This window comes from Monomorium pharaonis, chromosome 9, assembly GCF_013373865.1.
Source record: "Monomorium pharaonis isolate MP-MQ-018 chromosome 9, ASM1337386v2, whole genome shotgun sequence".
Lineage (NCBI taxonomy): Eukaryota > Metazoa > Arthropoda > Insecta > Hymenoptera > Formicidae > Monomorium > Monomorium pharaonis.
In genome coordinates, this window is record NC_050475.1 from 6263435 (window position 1) to 6288733 (window position 25299).

Genomic DNA, 25299 nt, shown 5'->3' on the forward strand with positions numbered 1-25299 from the left:
ATTCAACATATTGCACATATATTATTAAATATTTAAAAATTTATTAAGAAATTATCAAAAAAACATTAAAATGTATTTGGATCCCAACAGAGCCCTATAGTACTAGGCCAATACTGCATCAAACACGGGTCTATCGAGGCAGTCACGTGGTCCGCTGCACGTGTGTGACTTCTGTCTGCTATTTCCAACATGACAATTGACCTTTTTAAATTTCTTACAAGATATAGTAACGCAAAATGACATGAAATGCCTTTCTGTATGAATCTACTAATGAAATGTCTAAGTAAAAATAAATTTTGCTGTAATTATTATTATATCTTAGTACGTTCTATTTGTTATTAATTCTCTTGTAAAATAGTTTGGTTAACTCATAGTTGTGCTCTTATAGAAGAGAGATTCCATCAGTAGCGTGATAAAAAACTTCTGCAAAATGAGTTCGGACAATCATAATGTTTATGACAATAACGATGATAGGCCCAAAACGCCACTAAAGGAAGATTGTTGCGGTAGTGGCTGCACACCATGCATCTTTGATGTACACGAAACGCTGCTAAAGGAATGGGAAAGTGGAAAGACACGTGCAAAAGTAAAACCTGCAGGCAATTTATTATCTCTTTTATCTTACAAAGCATTTGTTATCACAGATATATCCGATGCATCAAAAGATTGTTTCTTAATGAGTTTAGAATATCCAGGTATTATGGGTCTATAAATCAATAAATGTAACAAACTGTAAAAAATGTACTATATTATAGTAATTAAAAGTATTAATCTTAAAATTAATAACTTTAAAATACATATTATGTAGAAGACAAAATAGAAAACAATGTTGGTTTGCATCTCACACCTGGCCAGTATGTCATGCTACATTCTGGAGGCAAATCCCGACCTTATACTCCAATTGTTTGGACATGCAGGAGTTTAGTTTTTTTAATAAAATTTTATCAATATGGTGAATTCAGTTTACTTTTAAAAAATGCATCAGTTGGTAGGACAATTGACATCAGAGGTCCTTACGGAGATTTCAAGTATGAAAATAACAGGTGCGTAGGTGTGAATAAGTAAAAATTATCTTTCTCACTAATCAATGCATTGTCACAATAGTTTTAGACACATCATCATGTTTAGTATTGGTTCGGGAATAGCAGCACTTTATCCCGTGGCTAAAGCTATCGTCGATAATGAAACGGAATTGACAAGAATACATCTTGTTGCGGGATTTAGATCAATAGCACACGTACCTTTGAAAAAAGAATTAATGCATTTAGCAGATTATTGGAATTTTAAATGTACATTACAGTTATCTCAACTAAATGGTACGTAATATTGTGACATGGTACAAGAAAACTTAAGATGTTAATTGAAATTATATACATAGAATGTCCTATGATATAATTGCATTTGAAGTATAATTTGTTTACATAATAATGTTTGAAACATGAACAATTTGTGTTTAATTATATATAAGTATGTTTAATTATATATAAACAATACTTAATATTTTAAAACAATTGTTTCAGACGAGACAGTCAACCTTCATGGTTTTAATATAAACGCTGGCCGTTTAAGCAAAGCACTTGTCACTGATTATATTCAATCTAATGATACAGAGACAACATTAATTTTAATATGCGGAACTTCAGAGTTCAATCAGTCCATGAAAGAATGGTCTCGAGATATGAATTATACACATGTATATATATTTGAGTGAATGTTTAAAGTTTAGGGGATTGAGTCAATACCTACCTGTATCATTCAATGGGACAGGAAATGTTTTCCTTGCAATGCGGGCATTTGCCATGGATATGATGGAACACAACTTGATTCGTAGCGTTTGTTTGCAACCACTGTGTTAAAAAATTTAATTTTATTGTGAAGTATATTTTATATATTGTAATATTTTATATCAGATGGAATCCGTTCTCCATTCTGTTGTATTCTTTTAAAGATAATTTATCTTTTTTTTGTTTTGAATGTTTCTTGAAATATAATGGCATTTTATACAGAGCATTTATATATATATATATATATATATATATATATATATATATATATTTGTAAAATATGTATAGTATATATTCTCTGACATACCCTCGATAAACATGCTGAATGAAAATGTTTCATGCATTTTTCGTTATTGCACATCTTATTCGGCAATTCATCGGCCTCTGATTTTTCAGAGAAGCATATACCACACTCACGATTACCAATAATGCCTTTGGAATCATCCAAGCTGTCCTGCTGCTCGGGAAATTCATACATATTTAACAACATCTTCAGATTTTCTAAAACACTGTCATCTTCATTCCATTTCTGTAAAAAAAAGTATCAATTTTTAAATTACACATAAGCGAATCATTGTTATAGCTCATGTCGTGCATGAAACGTACAAGAATATTATTAGAAACATCGTCACTTAGTCTTTTCACCTCGTTGTCACTGCCTAAGAATTTAATTGTCGGCAAAGCAGTAGGCTTCAGCGGATCTATTGTAATTGTCACAGATATAGATTGTGACAAATGAATGCATCTGTGTACATGACTTTTGTTTGGTTCCGGTGGATCAATTACCCAACAATTCCTGATAATGATATTAAACATTAAAAAATATTAAAACATTTCAGTGTTTGACAATCATTAGACAATTCCTTTTCAACAATATGATTAAAAAATTTTTTTAATAAAAAATATTAGTATGTCTTTCACAAAGTTTATAAATATTTTCTTTCATAAAGGTAGTGAATGTGAATAACATAATTACTTACTCGTCAATTTCTTTTAATTGTTCCCATACTCTCTCTAATAATTCCACTTGCCATTTAAACTTAGTCATCGCAATGCTCAAATTAGTTAAGTTTCTCTCAAAACCTTCAAACGTTGGAATAGCAGGTATGTCGGAAGATACTATTTTCCAGCAAACTCCAACATCTTTACATCTTTGCAATGTAAGGGACACTCCTCTTAAAGATAACTTGATAGTACTTAGATTCCGATCACATGACAATTGCACATCCTTTAATAACATAGATATTTTATCTTCAACATTCAAATGGTATGAAAATTTATAGAAGAATGCAATTTATAAATTTACTTACAGATGGATTCTGAAGAGCTGCCTTTATATCTTGTAGAAACTCTCTTGTGGATTCAAAGTCGTACACATTAATTTTAGTATCTGTATAATGTATATATTTAAGCTGTAAAATATATAATCCTAATATAATTGTTAAAGTTTAAGTGTAAAGGCAATTATTTAAAAAAATAAGCTGATATTTTGTACTTACAATGAGCGACTCTAATTGCGTTAAAAATGATACTATTGTTTGCGCAGACCTTATTGCCTTCTTTACTTCTCTACTAAAACGTTTGTTTCGCAGAAAAGCAATGTGCCTGCCAAAACTAATTTCTGCATTGCAGAATGATGGATAATTAGGCACCACTAGTTTTACCTTCATTCGAAGACGTCTAGCATAACCAGCAGGATACATAGAAGACGAGATAACTAGAAAGCCTTGCCATGTTACTGGCGATTCTGAAACAAGTGTCATCTCCGGATATGCCTTCAAAATTTCTTCATAACTACATTGACGTTCTGTTGCCATTCTCAACGGGTTATTTATTAAAACTCACACGTTTTGTATAGTTACACGTGAAAAATACTATCTGAAAAGATTAGTCATAGTCATAGATGTATCAATAACGATATTTTTATCTGTAGTTATCAATTAAGAGATATCTTCTTAGATAAATGTAGGGGAGACACAAAGTAAAACTTACCGTTAAACAACTGTGGTAATACAAGATGCATTCCACAAACTATAGGGAATCTTTCTCTTCTTCTAACCCCAAAATGAAGTCGACGATTCGAATTACAAGAAATCCCTTGCCATTTCTTTTGGTTTCGAGTCATTTGAATAACATAGTTTTCGAAATATCAATTAATATCTGATAGGTGGAGAAAAAACTAATGCAATAATGCAAAAACTAGATTTATTAAGACGAATATCACAAGGCTGCATTTGGAGTACCCTGTGGCACCCTGTATACTTGTATCTTTCGTAGAATCGGTAACCGGCTGCCGGTTTCATTATTTTAAATTCAATCAGCTTCATCGACAGATTAAATTTAAATATTATAATCGGCTGTAGAACTAAAAAATTGATCACATTTTATTACCTATATACTTTGTCCATTTTCCGCAAATTATATAATGTATTTAGGTAAAATATTTAAATTAATAAATTAAGGAATTTTTTAATTAGAATAATTTAAAAAATAATAGGGATTATTAGTTTTAAATTGCATAATCGACAATTTATAAATTAAATTGGTTAATATGTTAAATAATCAGAATCCGGCTCTTATTCCTCAAATGTCCTTATAAGCGCATAATATTTATTATTTAATATTTTAAGTATATTCTTAGTATCTTAGGTATATTACATGTACACTTAATATTCTAAGAATATACTTAAAATATTACTTAACATTAAATAATATTATGCGCTTATAGAGATCCTTCTTAATTAAATTTAGATATTAAATTCGTAAGAGTGTAATGTCCCATACAGCACAACATCGATCTTTCTGAATGATGTGTGCTGTGTTACAAATAATCACGAAATAGATTTATCGACATTTTGTTTTGTGAAAATTGCATTTGTTATAAAAACTGTGTATATATATATATATATATATATATATATATATATATATAAGGTTACGCGCTTGCGTTATAGATCGGCAGTGGCAGTCCACGTTAACCTAACCTAACCTAACCTAACGGTACATAAACAAGCGCGACAAGCGCTGACAAGCGCGTAAGAACATAGACGCCGATGTCGCTACGCCGACTTTCGGAAATTTAAATTGGCTCAATACGCGTAGTTTCGAATTGTGAGTGAGATGGGTCGACGTAAGAGCAAACGAAAGCCGCCCAGTAAGAAAAAGGCCATTCAACCGTTGGACACACAGTTTAATTGCCCATTCTGCAATCACGAGAAGTCGTGTGAGGTTAAGATGTAAGCATACTGAGAATACCTTATATCATAACAAACTTTTTTGCAACTACCTTTTTTTCGTGTAATGTAGTTTCTTAGTCGTTCTATTGCTTTATATTAGTTTATTGTTTCTAATACATAAGTTATATAGGCTCATACCTTTCCACTTAAAATTCTTGACTCTGAGCATTCTGTGATAAACTAGAGCAAACCTAAGACCTATTGATAGTTGATCACTCTTATGCAGAACCTTGTGTCACTTTAAAATCAAATTTTAGTCGATTTAAATAAAGCAACATGGGTGTTTGTGTGGTTGAGGTAGTAGAGTGTGTCTAGTCTTAGACACTCGCTTTGGGATCTCGAGTTCAAACCTGTGCCAGCAAATAAAGCAACATTTAAATTATAGTTTTTTAACATTATATTTTTGTATTAGTTTAGTTGTTGTTTGTTAAAGTTGTTATATTTACTATAAAAATTATTATATTTATTATATTCAAGTTTAATTACTCTTAAGAATCTAAAAAGAGACTTATAATAACTCGGCAAATTTGCTAGACTGATAAATTTCAAGTTTCCTTTTTGAATTTTTTCTTTTTGCAGGGATAAGTCTAGGAGCACTGCTAAGATAACCTGTAGAGTATGCTTGGAAGACTTTCAAACGACAATAAATCTGCTATCGGAACCTTTGGACGTATACAATGATTGGATTGATGCTTGTGAGAATGCTAATTGAATGTTAATTATAGTTAATATATAAGACAGAGATTTCTACATAGTCTTTAACAAATCTTGCTATTTTTACTTACATTTTTATTCACATCGTGTTTAAAATTTTATTTCATGAACATAAATTGTATTTCATACATGAAGCTGTACTTTCTTCAATGTAAAGAATGCTAAATGTGGCTATCTCATCACAAAACTGTATTAAATGTACACTTATTACTGTTAATAAAAGTTAATAAAAGTTGTTAATCATGAAGAAGTAACAATTTATAGCCACATTTAGCACTAATATTTAGAAAGTCTAAATCTTAATAACATTGTACTATAGAATATTGAATTTTTCAAGTATTTGCAAGTACATGTATTGCTTAATTACTTTAGTATTAATTATACTTTAATATAAATCTATTACTTGTAAAATGTATTGTATTGTCTGTATATAATTTGATTTCTCATGTATGGTAAAACAGGTGACATAAGATGCATAAGTATATACATTATATTCTATTAAATTGTATAAAGAGGAATTCAAAAGCTGTTTTATTCAAATCTTTCCCTTATAATTCTGCAACTAATTTTTAGTAAATAAATGGCTTCACTTGAATTATATAATAGAGCAGTATTAATAAAATCTCAAATTGTGATTATAATTGACAATTATTGAATTTTTTATATACATTTATGTGAAAAATTATATATGCTGTTGATGAAATTATGTATATTTTTCTCAAAATAAAAAATTATTTCCGATAGAATAGCACAATAAAACTATATGACACATAAACATTCTAAAAAATCTTGTTACATAAACAATGCTACAACAGATTTAAAAAATTCAATTAAAATCAGATATCTCTAAAAAAATATTGAGTTATGAATAGAAGACGATTGGGGACTTGAAGAGAAAGTTGAATGTCTTTGTTATTTGAATGCCTTTATTATCTCACTATGTAATATGAGGAGTTATGCGTCACACTTTTTAACGACAGATCTCCCATTGGTCTTTCGAGAAATGAATCCGCTTACCTCGAGTTCAAGGTACGTCAATTATACAAACTCGAGATATAAATTTCATTTCCTGTTAAAATATTAATGCTAGGTCAAATTTCTATTCCATACATATCATTCGTATCGTTTTCATTCGGGGGATTGGTCGACCGAACCGCTCGGTGCGGATGATCCTCGGCGAGGCGCGCAGCCCGGCGGTCCGGTCTCCAGCATTCGGTAGCATTCTCGCGAACGTTCGGTCGGTGTTCGCTCATTCGTCGATGGTGACGGCGACAGTAGCGGCGGCGAAGGTGGTGGCGGTGGCGGTGCAAGGACGGTGGTGCAGCCAAGATGGCGTTCGCCGAGCGGAGTACGCCGTCGGGCAGGAGCGCGTGAGAGAGAAAGGAATGCCGCGGGGTGCCGCGACGACGACCGCCGACGCTTCGCGCGGGATGCTCGCGTGAGGTGCGAGAACTGGTCGACGGGTGTGCGTGCGTTCGGGGGTGCGGGCTCGCGACCGCACCGGGTCATTCGACGTTAACCTAAAGAGTGCGCGGTGCGCGCGGGGAACAGCGGCCGAGCGGCGTGGCGCGGAGCGGCGCGGCGCGGCGCGGCGCGGTGGTCAAGTGACGTGAAGAAGCGCGGTGCGGCGCGGTGCGGACTCGGCTCGGCTCGGCTCGGCTTAGCTCAGCGCGGCGCGGACGGGGACTCCACCTCGGCCGTCGCCGTTGACATGGAAGCAACCCGACCGAGCGCGCACGATCGAGCTCGTCGGACGTGAGGCCGAGGTTCTACGGCTACGAGGAACGACGGTCGAGAATACGACAACCGGCCATGGCGTCCGTCGTGCGCGCGTGATTGTCGATCAGGCGGTTGATCGTGAGAACGAGAAAGAAAGAGAGAGAGACAGAGAGGAAAAAGAACGTCAGGACGCGTCTATAACGAGACGGTGCATAGGGAACGCCGGAAGTGTAGTTAGACCTGCCGCGTGTTTTACGGCGTAAACAAACGCTCTGGCCTATCGCGCTTTTATCTCCCTCGCAGCTTCCTTTGCTCGGTTCTCTACGTTTTACTACCACCGTCGTTGGATCGTGGCTCGCTCCGGACACGTGCTCGGATTGTTCTATTCACGTGGTGCGGTGTCGTCCTGAGGTCTCCAGTTCGGTGGATGGCGTGATCAAGATCGATCCTCGGAGCTGCGAGAGTAGTTTGTCGGATAGAAAGTCATATTATCTATCCCGCATCGCGTTTCTTTAAATAACTCCAGGAATTCACGGGAGTTGCATTCGACTTCGTGTTCTTTCTTGGCGATTCATGAATTTGATTGCTGTATCTCTTGCCGATTTTTAGAAGGTACTAGCAGAAGATAGTTATATTTTTAGTTATTGTATATATGTTAGAATATTTTAATATAGGAAAGCTTTGATTTATACAATATAATTTGCAATATTTGTAAAAGAATACTAAATAAACTTTTGGCATGTTGCATATAATTATTTCATTTTATATTGTAAAAGACTAGAATATTATATATAGAATCTCCAAGAGATAAGGAAGCATTGTATAGAACAATTTGCAATTACATGCTGAGTCAAATATTTTTGAAAGAATGCTAAATGAACATATTTGATACGTTGCATATCAGTACTTATTGAGTTTTATATTATATAAAAGTCGAAGCAGTCTAAAATATTCTGTTAATGTATGTTTTATCTAGAAAATCATAGCAGTATATAGCAAATCTCTAATTTTCGATTTGCTATATACTATATTAGAATCTTTGAGAGATAAGCAAATTTTTGTTTACAAAAGATGATTTTAGATATCCCATTCTGAATAAAGTGTTTCTTAAAGATGCTAAAAGAGACATGTTGCATATCTGATGCAAGGTCTACAATGTCAGCAGGAGTAATGGAGTAGGAGTAAGAAGTAAGAAATATGAAATGAGATTTGCCCATTTCGTTTACTCCTGGTTTTTAATTAGTCAATTGTTACTCTTACTCCATTACTCCTGCTGACATTGTAGACCTTGCATTACATATTTTATTTTGTATTATAAAAGTTGAGACAATCTAGAATATTTTATTAATGTATATTCTACAAGGATTTTCGAGATACCTATATATATGTTAGGATACTCTAAAAGATAAGAAAGCCTTAGTTTACACAAGACAATATCTGATATCCCATGTTAAGTGAAATATGTTTTTTTAAGATTGTTAAATAAACAGATTTAGCATATTTTTATTTTATAATATAAAAGTTAAGAGAGGGAGAAAGAGAGAGTCTGGAACATTTTGTTTATGTACGTTTATTCTTGGCTATAAATAAATAACCTGAAAAAGAGAAGCTTTTATTACTTTTTATTTTAATATAATATCAATTTTTGCATTTATTTTATGAAATTTGTTACATTGTTGCAATTTAGTTGTATTATTAAGAGACTTAGAGTTTTCTTCAGTTTATTTTTAACTATTGATAGCATTAATAATGCATTTCTGTTTACCTGTAAAAATTGTATGACTGAAATTTTATTATTTTCTTTGTCAACACGGAATAGTTTTTAGACATACACTACTTACACGAAACACAATAACATAGTAAATATATGTATGTTATGTTACAGGAAGGGAAAGGCATTTTGAATGACATTTAAACAATGTGAGTGTTAAGCTAATAGATGATTAGTTTTGTGTTTAAATGTGTGAGACATTCCATATCGGTAAGGTAATACGTTGTGACTTTACGGACAGTGCGCACAATGTCTAATAGTCTAGACAGTTTTCTTACACGTATAGGGGATGTCACAATTGAACGTGTGACTCCACGTGGTGGTTCCAAGCCCGGTGAAGCGAACATGATGACCAGTGAGACTGCGACAAGTGCAAACATGAATGCTGAGCCACAAGCGACTAATGACGAGAGTTCGGACGAATCAAGCGGCGAAACGACAGACGGGGAACAAGAGAAGAAGCTCGACGCTATGCAATCCGAGGAAATAGAAGAGATACGCTCGGAGGGTTCAGGAGACGATATGGATCTAGACGAAACGATCGACTCACAGATCGGCGTGAGAATGGAGTCGGAGAGGCAACACCACCCATCTCCAGATGAGGACGACGAGGAACAAGTTAACATTCTGGATACTTTACCACTGGAAGGTTTGTCGAAATATACTCAATAGCAGACAGTCAGCTTTTATTTTGAATTAAATGAATTAAATTTTTAATTAAAGTGCTACATTGTTTAAAACTATTATCCTTTTTATATGACAAATTTTGCTATTCTGTATCTGTAATAATTTAATTAGATCAGTGTAATTAATAATTTATTATTTTGAATTAGTGGGTCAATAAAATAAAATTCTTTGTCAATTTTATTTAATCTTATTTATATATTTTTATTAATAATTCTAAATTTTATAATTGAATTAATAATAAAATTCTAGAAATTTCTTGATTAAAAAATATATGTCCTGTGGATTAAATTTTAACATAAATTATAAAATAGAGAAATTAAATATTGTAATATTTATTGTAATATCTATTATGATCTTTTCAACATTAAATTATATATTAATGTGTATTATAAAAAATTCTTTAAAAAATTATGTGTATTTAAATGATTTTCACCATGTTATTATTGTATTTTAATGTTTCTTGTATTGTCAAAAGGTGCACCTATAGAAGGTCAAGAAGTATCTGAAGCTGATCTGCTTGGAAAGCCAATATCAAAGGATTCAGAAGATGAGGAAAGTATGGACAATGAGAACGATAAAGACGGACAGTCGGGAGAGGAAGGTACTGATAGCAACAAGAGACACGCCGATTCCGATCATTCTGATAGCGCGAAGAAAAAAGCGAAAAAGGATGATGGTAGTACCGAGGGTAGCACATCGGAATGCGAATTGAAGCCAGAGAAAAAGCTTGCCAATATGCGAAGAAATATCCGAGAGGTGATGGACGAAACACAATTGGACGAAGCCACATTGTCCGCTCAGAGGCAGGAGATGGAACGTCTCAGGCGAGTGCAGGAGCAGCAGAGAATTATTCGTGAAGTACAGCGTCAGATAGCAATCAACCGGCAAAACAATAAGGCGCAGACGCGTGTTATCAGTCTGCTGCAAGGGAAGCAGAATCAGGCTGGCACTACTATGATCTCACAGTCGTCTTCCCCATCGTCGTCATTTCCGTCGATGACGTCGCCGTCATCCACTCAGGTCCGTTTGCCAAATACTGTGCTGCTGAAAGTGAATTCTGGCATCGGTACTGGTGCTCAGGCCACTCAGACGGCCAGTGGGATGCAAGCGGGACAGATGCAGAGAAGATCGATCGACAGTGGTATGCGTTGGCAGAAAGGCAGAGGTGGCTATCAGGGAGCACAGACCTCTATCTCACGTGTTCCTAATCGTTCCAGTGCGCCTAATATGTTACAGCAAAGAATCCGCATGATGACACCATCTGTGAGTATATCACCAGTAGTACCCAAAAAGGAGCCGTTGGATCGAACGGACTACTATTCCGATTCCGAATTATCCGACATGGAAGCCGAGGAGGCGATACGATGCGAGAAGCAGATGCATGCGGCGCGGAAGATGCCCGGTATGCCCAAGTACCAGAGAGCACCTAAAGGCAAGGACGTGGTGACGATATCCAGCTCTAGCGAGAGTTCGGACGATGACTGCATAGTTTTGAGCGATCCTAGCGGTGAGGAGGAAACTGATACCGAGGATGATCCATCCAATTCCGGGATGCACACCAATGATCGTTACAACATTCCAGACGAGCACGGCCGAGTATTAATTAACGTGGGTCATCCTGAAACCGAACCGGACGTATTTCTAGCACCACAGGTGGCCCGCATAATTAAGCCACATCAGATTGGCGGCATACGCTTTCTCTTTGATAACATCATCGAGACGATCGAAAGGTACAAGACTAGTAGCGGTTTTGGCTGTATCCTCGCCCATAGTATGGGTCTAGGCAAAACCCTTCAAGTCGCTAGCTTCTGCGATATTTTTTTTCGATGTACCACTGCCAAGACTGTCCTCTGCATTATGCCCATAAACACGCTTCAAAACTGGCTGGCGGAGTTTAACATGTGGCTACCGTATGAAGATCCTGCCGTTACCGCCGAGAAGCAGGTTAAGGCGGCGAACGTCAAAATGGAGCCGGGAACAGATATGAAGCACGAAGTAAAGGAGGAGAGCTGTGGCAATCAGAGCGACATGTCTAATATGTCGCGGCCTATTAGTACAGAGTCTGCGCATCGTTTTAGTCAGGACGCGGTAACCGGTGCGTCACAACAATCGGTGAACGTCATGCCGGAGAATCCCTACGCAAATCCTCATCATGGTTATGAACAGCGCAATATGATGCCGAGTTATATGCAAGATCCTACTGTAATGAATAAGAATATGGCTGAATCTCACATACCGCATATGCCACCGAACTATCATCAGGGAGAGATGCCACATAATCCTATGTACAACGCGAATTCAAATCCGCTTTCCAACTTTTCCGATCCAATGAAACCAGATCCAATGAACTGCCATGGTATGCCGTCTGGGCAGAACATAACGGGGCCAAAATTTGGCATTGAGAATCAGAACACTGGTGTTATGTATCCTGGCATGGAGAATCGATCGCAGGGTGTTTCTATGTATCCCGACATGGAAACTCGAAATGCCGCGGCAATGTATCCGGGAATGGGTAATCATCATCCTGGTTCGATGTACTCCAATTACAACAACATTCCTGGTACGTTTGCGAATTATGGCAGCCAGACGAATCAACAAGAACTTGAACGTGAACCGAAGAAGGAGAACATGCTATCGGGAGAAATGCCACTTCAGCCCATGGAAGTGAATGTGAAGAAAGAACCGGAGGAGACGATTAAAAAAGAAGAGGGTACATCGACAGTGAAGGAAGAATTAGCGGACGAAAAGAAGGAAATGATAGAAAAGATAAAAACACCATACGATGTAGACGCGCCAGTCGGCATGGAAGTACGTCCGAGGCACTTCGGTTTGCACATCTTGAACGATTCACACAAAACCATGACGGCTAGAGCGAAGGTGATACAAGAGTGGCAATCGACCGGCGGTGTTTTGCTGATAGGATATGAATTGTATAGGCAGTTGTCTTTAAAGAAGCCCAACAAGGCAAAACGAAAACGCGGACAACCCTTCAAAGATACGGTAGATGTAGAAGAGGAAGATAAGAACAAAGGTCTGCTGGACGAGATGCATTCAGCATTGGTGAGTCCGGGACCGGATTTGGTAATCTGCGACGAAGGCCATCGAATCAAGAATTCACACGCGAGTATAAGCATGGCGTTGAAGCAAATGCGAACGAAGCGCAGAATTGTATTAACTGGTTATCCATTGCAAAATAATCTGTTGGAATATTGGTGCATGGTAGATTTTGTGAGGCCCAATTATCTGGGTAGCAAGAGCGAGTTTTGCAACATGTTCGAGAGACCGATACAAAATGGTCAATGTATCGACTCTACTCCACAGGATATACGTTTGATGCGATATCGGGCACATGTGCTGCACGCTTTGCTAGAAGGTTTTGTGCAAAGACGCTCTCACTCCGTGTTGCAAATGTCATTGCCTCGCAAGGAGGAGTACATTCTCCTCGTTAGGATGACACCTCATCAACGTAAATTATATGATACATTTATGACTCAGGTAGTAAAAACGCGCGCAGTACCAAATCCGTTGAAAGCCTTTGCTGTATGCTGCAAGATTTGGAATCATCCGGACATCTTGTACTATTTTCTTCGTAAGCGTCAAGCGAATGAAGAAGATGATTTGGATCTGGAAGAGACAATAGCAGAAAAATCCGCGGCAGGTGGCAAGAAATCTAAAGCACGCCAACCGAAAGGGGAGTCCAAGAAAACCAAGAAGGGCACGACGATAAAAAATAAACCTGCAGCTAGCGTACAACCAAATGCTTCCTCGTCGTCTAGCAACGATAATGCCGAAACTGAAAATACGCACAATACTCCAAAACAAAATAATTATACTAATTATACGATGCCAGTTTCTAATTCTGGATATTCTAATTCCATGCCGCAAGGATCTTATTCTCCTCATGGAGGATATCAAAATTATCGTCCAAACGATCAAAACACATTCTACAGAAACGATAACAATAATCACGCAGAATATAATCACGGGGACTTCTATAATAATCCAGGACAACAAAGATATGGCAATCAACCGTTCCAGTCATATACTCAAACGTCAACAAACTACAATACGTCGCAGGGGTATGCCAATCAATCGCAAAACTATATGCAATCGAATGAGCAATCCGCGAATCATTCTCAGAGGTATAGCGGTGCAGCGGCTGGATCTGATTTCCGATCGGATCAAAATCAAGGAAACAATTACGAGACACCCGGGATGTTTCCACGCCAGAATTATCCCTATCAGGATCAGCAGCGCAATTATACGTCGAATTTAAACCAAGGGCCTAACAATTATCCCCAGGTGTCTAATCAACCTTCCTTTCAGTCGCAAATGCCGAATCAGTCCACGAATATGCCAATGCCGGATTATTCGTCATATACCGCAAATCAAAATCAAAATTACACGTCGACGCCAGCGAACATCTATCCGCGAAATGATGCACAACCACTGCAAAACTCAACGATGGGATATGCGGCGTCTCAACAAGGTCAGCCACCGGCGGCTCAAACACAGACCACTGGTTACATGGCGTCGCAGCAGAATCAAAACATATCGCCTGGTCAAAATTCTGGTTTTTCACCGAATCAGCAGAATCAGAATCTAGGTTTGCAGAATCAATCTCACCCATATGCGAACCAGCAACCGCAAAATGTGCCTCTTCAGAGCCAAGCACATGGTTATCCTACGCAGGTGAATCCAGCACCTCCACAGACTTCGCATGCATTTAATCAGCAGTCTGCTCCGATGCCACAAACTCCATCCCATGGTTATATGCAGGCGAACCAATCGAATCAAGGGCCCATATCACAGGGTCCCATACGTGGTTATACTCCAGCGCCGCAGGGTCAAATGAACGTAGCGCAAAACCAACCCAATTATTCTACCAGTCAATCCGCGCAAAACGTCAATGCACAGAATCAGACACACAGGTATCTTCCAGATCAGTCAGGCCAGACGTCGAATCCACAAAGTACAGTCCATAGTTATAGTCATCATATGGTACCTCAATCTGCAACTTCCAATCAGGCAGGTCCATATCCTCAGCAGAATCAGCCAGGTTCAGTTGTACCGCCATCGAACCAGGCTCATCCTGGTTATCCGCCGAATCACTCAGGCGCAAATGCGATGTCACAGAATTCCGCGCACCGATACGGAGCCGCGCAGCAGACACAGGTGGCTCAAAATCAATCTATGGCATATCCTCCGAACCAACAGCAGCCTAATTCATCTCTAAGTCAGAATGATCAACTTTATCCCAGACCAGATGCCGCGGTGTCGCAACAAACGCAAAATTACGCTTCTACAGCAAACGAATTTTCGAACGATCGTTCAGGTGCAGGCACTGTCAGCAATTCTGGCAATAATTACACCGCCAACCAACCACAGACACAGAACCCCGTTATGCCGAATTATTCCTCGGACAGCTCGCATCAAAATCCGGCGGCGGTCGGACAGATAAAGGGCGCAGATGAGCCTTACTATATGCCACAGCGTGGTTACCCGCAAACGTTCCGACCAGATCAGCAATGCAATGATTCGTACTACAGAGATCAAATGAATCCCGGGATGAATCGTTATTCAAACAACTACTTTCCGCCGCAGAATTATCCAAATCAATCATACGACTACGCCACTGGTCATGGCACGGATATGAATTCGCGACCTGAAGAATCTAAGTCTTCACAGCAACCCATTGGTACTCATCCTTCCGGTACGTCGTGTGACAAGAGCAATAAGGACATGACATCTAGTATCGGTGTGCAGAGTCAACCATTGCATCAGAATAATCTCACCGGCCCACCAAGCTACACTGGAGAACCGAATCGCCAGAGTTCGGCGACTCCCGCGCCTCGATCAGGACCGGGTGTTAATCCGGCTCCTCGATTAAATCAGAGTGAATTGACAAAGGAAGATGAGAAGGAAAAAGAAGACCAAATAGAAAAGGATAAAGAGGATAAATCTGACGAGGAGATTCTTGCAAAAGACGAGGAAAAAGATTGCAAGAGCTCTCCTAGCGGGAAGGAAGATCCAGGAATTCCATATGATTGGGTATATCAATATATCATATAAATATATTTATTATTTTAACATTAAATAATGGAAAAAATATTTTATAAAACACAAGTTTTAATTTTTATAATCTTGGATTTAATCATTATTTTATATTTTGACAATTTTGTAATGCTTAATCTTATTACAGGCAACAGAGTTGATGAAAGGATATGTACCCGGCTTGATAGATGCGTCCGCAAAAATGACGATCTTTTTTTGTATTCTCGAGGAAGCTATTAAACTGGGAGATCGCGTACTCGCATTTTCGCAGTCATTATTCACATTGAATCTCATAGAAGATTTCTTAGCGCGAAATAGCTTAAAATATGCAGATGGTCAAACTGATGCTTGGATTAAAAATGTGAATTATTATAGACTGGATGGAAGCACCAGTGCATTAGAGCGAGAGAAATTGATAAACGAATTTAATAGCAATCCGAAAATTCACCTCTTTCTCGTTTCTACGCGAGCTGGTTCGCTGGGTATCAATCTTGTTGGAGCGAATCGTGCAATCGTATTTGATGCTTCTTGGAATCCTTGTCACGATACGCAAGCAGTATGCAGAGTCTATCGATACGGTCAAAAGAAACAATGCTTTGTTTATCGATTGGTCACCGACAACTGTCTAGAAAGGAAAATCTACGATCGACAGATTAGTAAACAGGGCATGGCAGATCGCGTAGTCGATCAGTGCAATCCCGATGCGCATCTTTCGCTAAAAGAAGCGACGACATTATCATGGGACTGGGAGGAGGATAGTCAAGTACAGGATTTCTCGCAGATCAAAGACAGTTATACGGACGAAGTTATGCACTGCGTGTTAGAACGCTATTCTTCATTACTCACCAAACAACCGTTTCATCACGAGAGTTTGCTCGTTGATCGAAAGGACAAGAAGCTCAGTCAAGCTGAGAAACGATTGGCCCGTCGCGGCTATGAGCTTGAAAAGATGGCAGCTAATTGTTCTAGACCTAGTTATAATTATGTTCCTGGAAATACAGCCACGAGAGGTACAGTTTATATATTCAATACAGAAACTTTATTATAAGATCATACTCTGTGTGTGTGTATGTGTGTGTGTGTGTGTGTGTGTAAAATCAAATATATATATATATATATATATATATATATATATATATATATATATATATATATATATATATATATATTGACTGTTTATTCCAGCAGGTGGATTACAAATCAGAGCAATTCGCGGTGGTGATGGTGGTCCCACCCCGAAACCGGTGGCATCTGTTAGACCTATGCAACAACGAGGTGCTGAAGGATTAAGTCCGCGAAGCGTTACTGGCAGCAGATGGATTCCGGCGGAAGTATGGCAAAGACAGGGAATGAGTGCGCAAGAGATGACGCTACCTTTAGATGTAGTTATACCGACTAACTCTCCGGATAAAGGAAGTATCGTTCTGAAAGCGGGACAGCGGGTAATGGTGCTGAAGAGTCCAAAAGGCATTTACATGCAACTTGAATCTGGCAAAATTATAGCAATTCGCACCGCGCTTAAATTGAATCAGCAAAAGCGAGAGGAAGAGCCGAAGAAAGGTGAGTTACAAATTAATATATTACTAAGAATTATTCTTGAGAATATTAGATTATATGAAAATATTTTTTCATTAAAAATAGTTCTATTAATTTAATACAATTTTATTATTTTAATTTTATTAAGATACTTTTACTCTGAAAAATCGAGAAATTTCAGCTATGATCTCTGGCTCAGGAGTTATTTTTTACAAGAAATTCTTTATAATATTTGGGAGCAAAAAGTTTTTTATTGGCAGCATTGGTGTTATTTTGGCATTAGATGCTTGTTAGCATCATCATTATTAAATTTATTGATTGAATTTAATATTGCGATACATATCACTATTCTCTTTTAATTTGAACAGTATTTCAAGATTGGCAAATTTATCGGCGTGCAATTTGGTGAAATTGAAAATGCATATAGAATTATATAAAAAATATATCAACACAATAAGCTTCAGCTATACTGATAATGCCATTTTATTAGTTAATTTTATTATTTGAAAATTTAATATGCAGAAGTTGCATATTGCAATATGCAATTTTGCATTCCAGGAGTTTCCTCGATGATACAGAGGAATTCCAAGTCCGAGGTTGGCTTTCCTTTACGCAATAACTCGGCTATTTCCATAATACCGAAATCATCCTCAACTAATCAGACTGGCGGCCGGCCTCTCAATAAACCATCACCGAGCCCGGGTTACAAACCGTTCGGTGATAAAGAAATCTCTAAGAGACCCAAACCAGTTGCTACAGCAACAGCCAAACCTTATTTAAGTCAAGTAAATTTAACTAACCAAGTTTCTCTGTCGAGACTACCCAAAGTTAAGCAAGAGCCAATGGATCATTCCACGCTTGGAGATAATTCTAACTCATCTGATGGTCAGTTGAGAACAGAACAACGTGTCGAAGAAGTTAGATTGGAAGATGTAGTGGCAGAAGTGAGCTCGAACACTGAGTATAGCCCTTCTAATCATACTCGTACCACTAACTCGGATACGGATACATCTTTGCCAAAATCGTCCGAGGAAAGCACTCAAGTTTATACGCCTGATACTGTTTCTCTCGCGCAAAGTGTTCAAACACAACATGATCAGTCTGAATCGGAAATGCCGCCAACTTCTGATAAGCAGTGCTCGCCGGCAGAGAAGGAACCTTCTAAGCCGGGTACACTAACAAATTATAGTCGACCCTTCCACAATCAAACGGAGAAGCGAGAAACTTCCAATGATGATATCATTGTTGAGGAAACGTCTCAAACATCGCAGATGACGTCGCAGGTAACACCGCAGATGACGTCGCAGATGACGCCACAAGTGACGCAACAAGTAACACCACAGGTCGCGACACAGACGCACGCAATTGTTCCTGGCCCAATGACTTCTCTGTTGGCACCACAGCCAGTACCGTCAGCTATGCCGATACCATCGACTATGTCGATACCGCCAAGCTTACCGGTACCGTCAAATATATCACCGAACATGTCAGTACCATCGAACATGCCACCAAGTTTACCGCCAAGCATGCCGGTATCGTCAAACTTGCCACCAAGTATACCACCATCGAGCATACCGTCAAGCATACCATCAAGTATGCCATCTAATATGCCAGTAACGTCAAGTATATCGTTGAATATACCATCAAGTATGCCGATACCATCAAGTATGTCAATATCATCCAGTATACCGGTATCGTCAAGCATACCAGTATCATCTGGTGTACCGGTATCATCTGTAAGAAGCTCGGAAGCACCTAAAAGTATCGCCGATTCAATCACCAGCGCAACATCGACCGCTTCTGTATGCACTAGCACTAATATCACTTCTCCAAAAAGTGCCGAGCCAACTCCAAGTATGCGAGATAACATGATCCAGAGTGACCCGACGCCGAGCGTACCCCAGGGATATCCTTACGCTCAGTATCCGAGATACTATGACTATAGCGATCCGCGATCCCGTTCACTTTCTAATCCCTATGGCACTTACTTCCCAGGCGTTCCACCTCACACGGCAAATCCCAGCAGTAGACTGCCAGTAGACACGACGAAGCCTCAGCCGGACTTGGGCAAACCTATGGATGAGAGGAACGTGATGAATGTGCCTACCGCTTACACTTCTCAAATACCAAGCATTACTGCCAAAACGCTAACGAGCAACTCTGCGACGGAGTCTAAGAGTACGGACAGTACGACGGTGACTACCACGGTGGCTTCGTCAAGCAGAGATGAGACGCATATACCTACTGCATTTAGTCATCCCACTAGCACGCGATATCCGGGACCGTATCCACCAGGTCCGTACGATCCGTACTCGCAGCACTATCCACCGGCGCCTGGCTCTTCCGCGGCTTATCCTCCAGGTGGTGAGTCTTGAGTCTTAACTAATGTAAAACTTGAACATGGTTTTTGTAACTGTCTATTTTTTAAATTTAATTTTACTGATATCTTTTAATTTTTCTCAAGAAATTCTTTATGCTTAAGAAATACGTCAATATTTTTAAAACATTTCTTAATTATATTTATTGTATATATATATATGTACATACATACATATTACATACAACAAGAATATTAATGGTGAAATTAATTTTCAGGAGCACCCGGCTATCCAGCATATGGTGGACCCAGTTACAATACAGATTATGCTCGTATGTACTCGGCGTTCCATGGTCCACCACCTCCAACAGACCCCTACATGCACAGAGGATATGCTCCTCCCTCTTCGCATCCTCCTAATTATTACTCACCATTCCCTCATCCTCCACCACCCTATGGAAATTATTCGTTTCTGCCGTATCCGAATCCGAATATGTCCAGCGAGCCTCAACCACCTACTCAGTAGGGAAGCAACGCGGCTAATGATAATCCTGGGTTAATAGCTGCGAAAAGCGAGAAAGGCGTCGCAAAGACTCACAGCCGCGGTTACGAAGCTTAATAGACTGAAGTTGTAAAACGCATCGATGTAAATATTTAGTCAGAAATAATGAGATATTAAGAGGATATTTGATGGTAGGTATTTCGAATACTTCGCAATACCGATATGTAATGTCATGAAGGACGAGCGTGATCGCCGTCACAGCATTGAACTGTGCAATCTGTTGAAATGTTCAGAATATTTTAACTTTTGACTTTGTCAACGTCGTTCTTGCGATGCGTTTTTATTCACTAGTTAATTACAAGAAAATGTATTCATCAAATGGACAAATTACTCCTTTGGTTGATCCTCCAGTTTCATAAGAATGGCATCAAGTGAGATTTTTTACGAATGCTTAGATTATGCAATTTAGATTGCAATATGTTTCATATAATTGCGTTCCTCGTGACTTTTTCTACTTTTTGTACTTGCGCGCTGTGCTTTGTCAGCTTTTTATCCATAGCTTTTAATGTTAAACCTGATTTATAGACACATATGATTCTTCAGGAAGATTAAAGGATGAGTAAATTGTACCATTTGAATGATTAAAGAGAGGAAAGGAGCGCTGTATACTATCGTTTAGTTTCACGCGTTACATTTAATCACTTAGCTCATTTTTGTATATCTTGTATATCATTTTTGTAACGAAGAGGGGGATGGTCATTACAATGGAACAAAATTCTCGTATAAAAAAATGCTTAACAATATCCATGACGCGTTCGTTCTCAATTTCAAAACCCAGGAATTAAAGATAAAAATTGTGACTAAAAGAGCAGACTTATATATGAGATTTTGACTACATCTTTTTCAAGACTCGATGATGATATTAATTGATATCCATGTTATACGGGTAATACTTTAGAACTTAAACGTAAGAATATTCTTATGTATTAGCTTTTTATTAAAATTAATTTGTAATTTTTGTTTAACTAGAAGATTTAATTCTCTTGATTTTTGGGGGGAATTTTTTAACTTTGAAGGGGAAATAATGTATAGAAAATTTCCATGACAAATTTTTCGTGAATTTATATTTGATCGACTGATCCCTCTTCATGATGATACGGTAAGAGTAATGAATATTTGCAAGAATATTTTGCTATCTAGACCACTAATTTTAAAATACAGATCAAAACTTTCGCGCATGAATGTTTTAGAATCTATTGTGCAGTGAGATGTTTTCTTCTATTTCATTGTACAACATGCTTCATGTATTAGCCGTACATGTAATTACAATGCATTACAGTGTGACACTCGGTGATTCAAATCTTCTACCTTGAAAATGTTTCTTTAAAGATCTGGGTTGTATAAAGCATTATTTTATTTAAAATATGCTTTTTTAGCACAATAATGTTAATTTTAATGCAATTTCATCTTATGGTATTTTGAGTGAAATTATTGTCTAGATCAAGAGTTTCAGAAATCGAAACATACTCGAAATTCCGGTTTAGACAATGATTATATTACTTTATTTAGATACTATTATAATTTGCACGATAGATGAGATAATTTTATTTGTAAAGACAGTTTTAGGACGAGAGCAATGAATCGTGCAGAGAGCAAAGTTTGGTTTGCATTATGCATCACTCTTCCGTAACAAATGTACTTTTTAAAATAATATATTGTTTGTATTCTTTTTTTCAACGAGCGTCGAGATCGGTTGCTATTCTCTGCGGCACGCATCACGTCGCGTCTACGTGTCGTCTCTTTCAAACCATTTTCCGCATACATATAATTAAACTCATACGTACATACAGTATTCATGGAACATTTAGCAGCCAGTAAATTACAGTTTACAGCATCCCTAGCGAGTTGTATATGGACTACGTATTATACTATTAAACGTTACGGTTTCCGAACTAGATCTAATCTTACAGTAGAGCGTAGGATTGTTGTTAACTAGGAATGTCTTACGACTTATAAAAAAAGGAGGAAAAAAAAAGCAAACAACTCGCCGCGTCTCTCAAAGACGCGTAATGTAAGCGTTAAGGGGAGAGCCATGATTTTCAGGAGCGACTCTTCAGACTCGGAACTGTGATATTTTATTATTAATCTCGTGTCGAATTCGCGCTGCACGCTCTTGCCCGGAATCGAAGTCTCCGACCTTTCGGTTTCGGCGGGAGTTTCACGGGCGGACCCGGAGAGACATTCCTTCCGGGTTCGCTTACGTGACGCTCGGTCGAAATTGTTGCATTTACGTTAGCGTAAGTCAATCGGGTGCACGAGATGGCTAATCCGTTTTTCCAAGTGGGACGCAGAGGCGCGCACGGGTCTATCATGGTGCTCCCTGTACACATTATTACATAGACCAGTGGTATTCAACCCTCTTTTCCCCGGCGTCAATCCCGAGAGCAATCCTGTCGTGCTCTTTGAAGAATATATATATATATATTATATATTTTTTTAATTTTTTTCCCTCGGAATTTTGTATACTCTTCCGAAGGTACCCTTTCACTCGCGAAAGATTTTTGATAAAACTGTTTATTTCTCTACGATTTTGTATTCTTGTTTGTAATACTTGCGCTTTCCACAAGTTCCTCTTACATACTATAACGACAGAGATGAGCAATTCTCTACTATGTATATTCTTCAGAACTTTATACAGATGTATTTAGACTTCTTTTTTTTATATTCACACCTCTTCGTACTTACCAAAGTTCACTTTTAGCAGATCGCGCCGTGGATCCTCCTAGAATGTGAAAGCCCGCATCTTGACGCTCCTCCCACAAGGGGCATTCCAGGTTGAATACCTCTGATTATAGACGAATTATTCTAGTGAGATAAGCGTTCGTGCTGGATATATGATTAGTATAATACTATGTCTCCCGCGACGGGTCTCGGTGTTGTCTGTTTGCCGCGCGATGAGACGCGATGTCCCTTACCTATTACCCCTCCTTCCTTCGTTCATCCTCGTTTACTTGGGACGCGGTCGCGGCCGCATGTTTCGTAGGTTCTAAGGTGTACAGGTGTTACGTTTAAGCGCGACGCTCAAGTAAGCTGTGCAATCCTATGCGAACAGGCGACAGGGAGACCATCGCGTAAAAACTCGCGCGCGCGAGAGAGCCGCGAGCCGTACCGTTGTTCTGAAAGCGGTCGTGGGATTCGTCGTCAAATCGAGATCCATCCCGGAACCTCGGGGGTGTGGCTGTTGAGTTCTGTTCCATTGTAACATAAAGATCGCCCTCGACGTCGCCGCAGACTAGAAATCGAACGCGCGCGCGCGCGCGCTTGGTGTTAAACGTGACGGCCCGGCTTCGAGTTCCGTTCGCAAAACATAACGAAAATTCATTCGATGTTATTTAGGACTAAATGTGGATTGCAAACACAAATCCGTGACTTCATACTCTTGTCGATTAACGATCAATCGATTAGCTTTATCGTTACATATAATTATTTTATACAAGTAATATGCTTGATTAATATAATTGTTTATAATAAGATAAACGAGCGAAGTGATACGGGCATTTCAGTGAGACTTTCGAGGATCGACTTGCGACACTCTCAGAACAAACGGCTCATTTAGCTGCAGAAGGAAAGCAATTATTTCATCTGTTATAGCTTCTTTGCCATTTACATACTTGTACATACTCATTCTTTACATTTCATACTTTATTTATTATTATACATTAGCCATTATTATCGCTTTTTTTTCGATGTCAGAGTATTACCCTTATGTAAAATAAATTGTTTACACTGATGAGAAGATTGTTTTGCTCATATTATATTGTTGCACAAAACGAGAGAGAGAGAGAGAGAGTGTGTGTGTGTATGTGCTGCGTGTGTGCGTGCGTGTGTGAATGGAATGAGATACATACACTTGTTTTTTACAACATTCATCTTTGCATGTAAAAACAAATTAGCTCGCAGTTTCGTGTTTTCGCCGCATGTTTAAGACAAAACAGTTTGATTTCAAGAACAGACTGTTTTTGTTCGGTAAATTTCTTGAGAAATTTGCAGGAATTTTGCATAAAATCGTCCAATAGACAATAAATGAATCTAATTATTTCAAAAAATTTTGGGAAAGTTAAAGAGGTAAAATCTTAACGACGGATTTTCGCATTGCATTACACTTTGCGATATTGTTTTCGAAGAAAATATTTTCTGCAGGAGTCATTTTCATGGTAATTCAATAAATCTACGACTTAATTTTAGCTTATCTATGACGCAAAGATCTGGAAGGACCATCAAGCGACCGCCTTTCAGCTTGCGGCGAAAGCACGCAATGCGCGGTATAAATGCTTAGTATCGTAAGGGATGATTCATGCGAAATCAACATTATGGAATTTATTAAGCTAATTCGTCTGAACATGAGAGATCCGTCTTTCATTCTGAATTTTTGCGTCGACGCGATGAGATTTTCGCGATGTACGCTCTTCGTCTGTATGCGTTAGGATGACTTAAAAATGCATGTTACACGCAGGCTGAGTTTATTAAAAAAATTATAATAAATTTGCCAGCGAAGGATTAACAATGCTTTGTGTCGCCTTTTCTTCATTTTTTTTCTAACAAGCTTCGCGTTTTCATTGCAATTTTTCTATAAACTATTATATTAAGGCGCCATGTGAGATAAGGTGAGATATAATTTAAATGAAATAAAGATATTCGGATATTAAACGGGTTTATTTTCTGCAGTTAGCTTGAGATTCGTAATGTTATAAAACAAATCGTATAAGTTTTATTTTGTTTTGTTTTGATCGAAATACAGTCGTGTTTAACTATCAATATAATAAATTACTCTCCAATAAAATTGTAGTAAATGCAAATAAATGTATAATTGGATATTTTTTTATAAAGGAAGTCCAAGAGTAAATTTGACTTTTTTAATATTAATATGTACATAGAATGAAATGAAATAGTAAAAATTACATTTATATTATTTTTGATTT

General features: G+C 38.1%; 4 protein-coding genes across 11 annotated transcripts; 3 read left to right on the plus strand and 1 right to left on the minus strand.

The window, feature by feature from the left end:
- The first annotated feature begins 6 nt into the window (after positions 1-6).
- LOC105832235 (NADH-cytochrome b5 reductase-like) lies at positions 7-1740 on the plus strand. Its single transcript, XM_012673000.3, has 5 exons — positions 7-321; positions 389-695; positions 809-1043; positions 1105-1316; positions 1521-1740. Exons 1-5 carry the CDS (start codon positions 247-249, stop codon positions 1709-1711), a joined length of 1020 nt encoding a protein of 339 aa, XP_012528454.1. The 5' UTR covers positions 7-246; the 3' UTR covers positions 1712-1740.
- LOC105832234 lies at positions 588-4081 on the minus strand. 5 transcript variants are annotated; one of them, XR_004964620.1, is made up of 9 exons: positions 3777-4081; positions 3284-3658; positions 3095-3196; positions 2765-3012; positions 2391-2580; positions 2092-2313; positions 1747-1847; positions 968-1241; positions 588-730 (listed from the first exon to the last, which is right to left on the minus strand). XR_004964620.1 is itself a non-coding variant. In XM_036291955.1 (7 exons), exons 2-7 carry the CDS (start codon positions 3599-3601, stop codon positions 1752-1754), a joined length of 1176 nt encoding a protein of 391 aa, XP_036147848.1. In that variant the 5' UTR covers positions 3602-3662; positions 3777-4081; the 3' UTR covers positions 1243-1751. The 5 variants fall into 5 exon arrangements, 1 of the variants encoding a protein (XP_036147848.1); XR_003626499.2 differs by having other exon boundaries at positions 3284-3662; XR_004964621.1 differs by having other exon boundaries at positions 3449-3662; positions 3777-4080.
- Positions 4082-4785: 704 nt separating this feature from the next.
- On the plus strand, positions 4786-6252 carry LOC105828198 (transcription elongation factor 1 homolog). The gene is made up of 2 exons (XM_012666426.3): positions 4786-5020; positions 5600-6252. The coding sequence occupies exons 1-2, from the start codon at positions 4905-4907 to the stop codon at positions 5730-5732; spliced, it is 249 nt and encodes an 82-aa protein (XP_012521880.1). The 5' UTR covers positions 4786-4904; the 3' UTR covers positions 5733-6252.
- A 178-nt stretch (positions 6253-6430) lies between these two features.
- On the plus strand, positions 6431-25027 carry LOC105837544. Of its 4 annotated transcripts, XM_012682418.3 has the most exons (8): positions 6431-8065; positions 9339-9373; positions 9511-9873; positions 10387-15962; positions 16114-16975; positions 17151-17525; positions 18060-19865; positions 20097-25027. In XM_012682418.3, exons 2-8 carry the CDS (start codon positions 9358-9360, stop codon positions 20342-20344), a joined length of 9246 nt encoding a protein of 3081 aa, XP_012537872.2. In that variant the 5' UTR covers positions 6431-8065; positions 9339-9357; the 3' UTR covers positions 20345-25027. The 4 variants fall into 4 exon arrangements, with proteins under 4 accessions (XP_012537872.2, XP_012537871.2, XP_012537869.2 ...); XM_012682417.3 differs by having other exon boundaries at positions 9339-9873; positions 18060-19862; XM_012682415.3 differs by having other exon boundaries at positions 9339-9873; positions 17154-17525.
- The last annotated feature ends 272 nt before the right edge of the window (positions 25028-25299 follow it).

Coding starts and splice junctions, on each gene's coding strand:
- LOC105832235 (XM_012673000.3), top strand. CDS start 247: ATGCCTTTCTGTATGAATCTACTAATGAAATGTCTAAGTAAAAATAAA. Junction 322..388: donor GTAATTATTATTATATCTTA/GTACGTTCTATT, acceptor GTGCTCTTATAG/AAGAGAGATTCCATCAGTAG. Junction 1,044..1,104: donor TTCAAGTATGAAAATAACAG/GTGCGTAGGTGT, acceptor TTGTCACAATAG/TTTTAGACACATCATCATGT.
- LOC105832234 (XM_036291955.1), bottom strand. CDS start 3,601: ATGGCAACAGAACGTCAATGTAGTTATGAAGAAATTTTGAAGGCATAT. Junction 3,197..3,283: donor CGCAATTAGAGTCGCTCATT/GTAAGTACAAAA, acceptor TATATTTTACAG/CTTAAATATATACATTATAC. Junction 2,581..2,764: donor CAATTAAAAGAAATTGACGA/GTAAGTAATTAT, acceptor TATCATTATCAG/GAATTGTTGGGTAATTGATC.
- LOC105828198 (XM_012666426.3), top strand. CDS start 4,905: ATGGGTCGACGTAAGAGCAAACGAAAGCCGCCCAGTAAGAAAAAGGCC. Junction 5,021..5,599: donor AAGTCGTGTGAGGTTAAGAT/GTAAGCATACTG, acceptor TTCTTTTTGCAG/GGATAAGTCTAGGAGCACTG.
- LOC105837544 (XM_012682414.3), top strand. CDS start 9,474: ATGTCTAATAGTCTAGACAGTTTTCTTACACGTATAGGGGATGTCACA. Junction 9,874..10,386: donor GGATACTTTACCACTGGAAG/GTTTGTCGAAAT, acceptor TATTGTCAAAAG/GTGCACCTATAGAAGGTCAA. Junction 16,976..17,150: donor TGGAAATACAGCCACGAGAG/GTACAGTTTATA, acceptor TGTTTATTCCAG/CAGGTGGATTACAAATCAGA.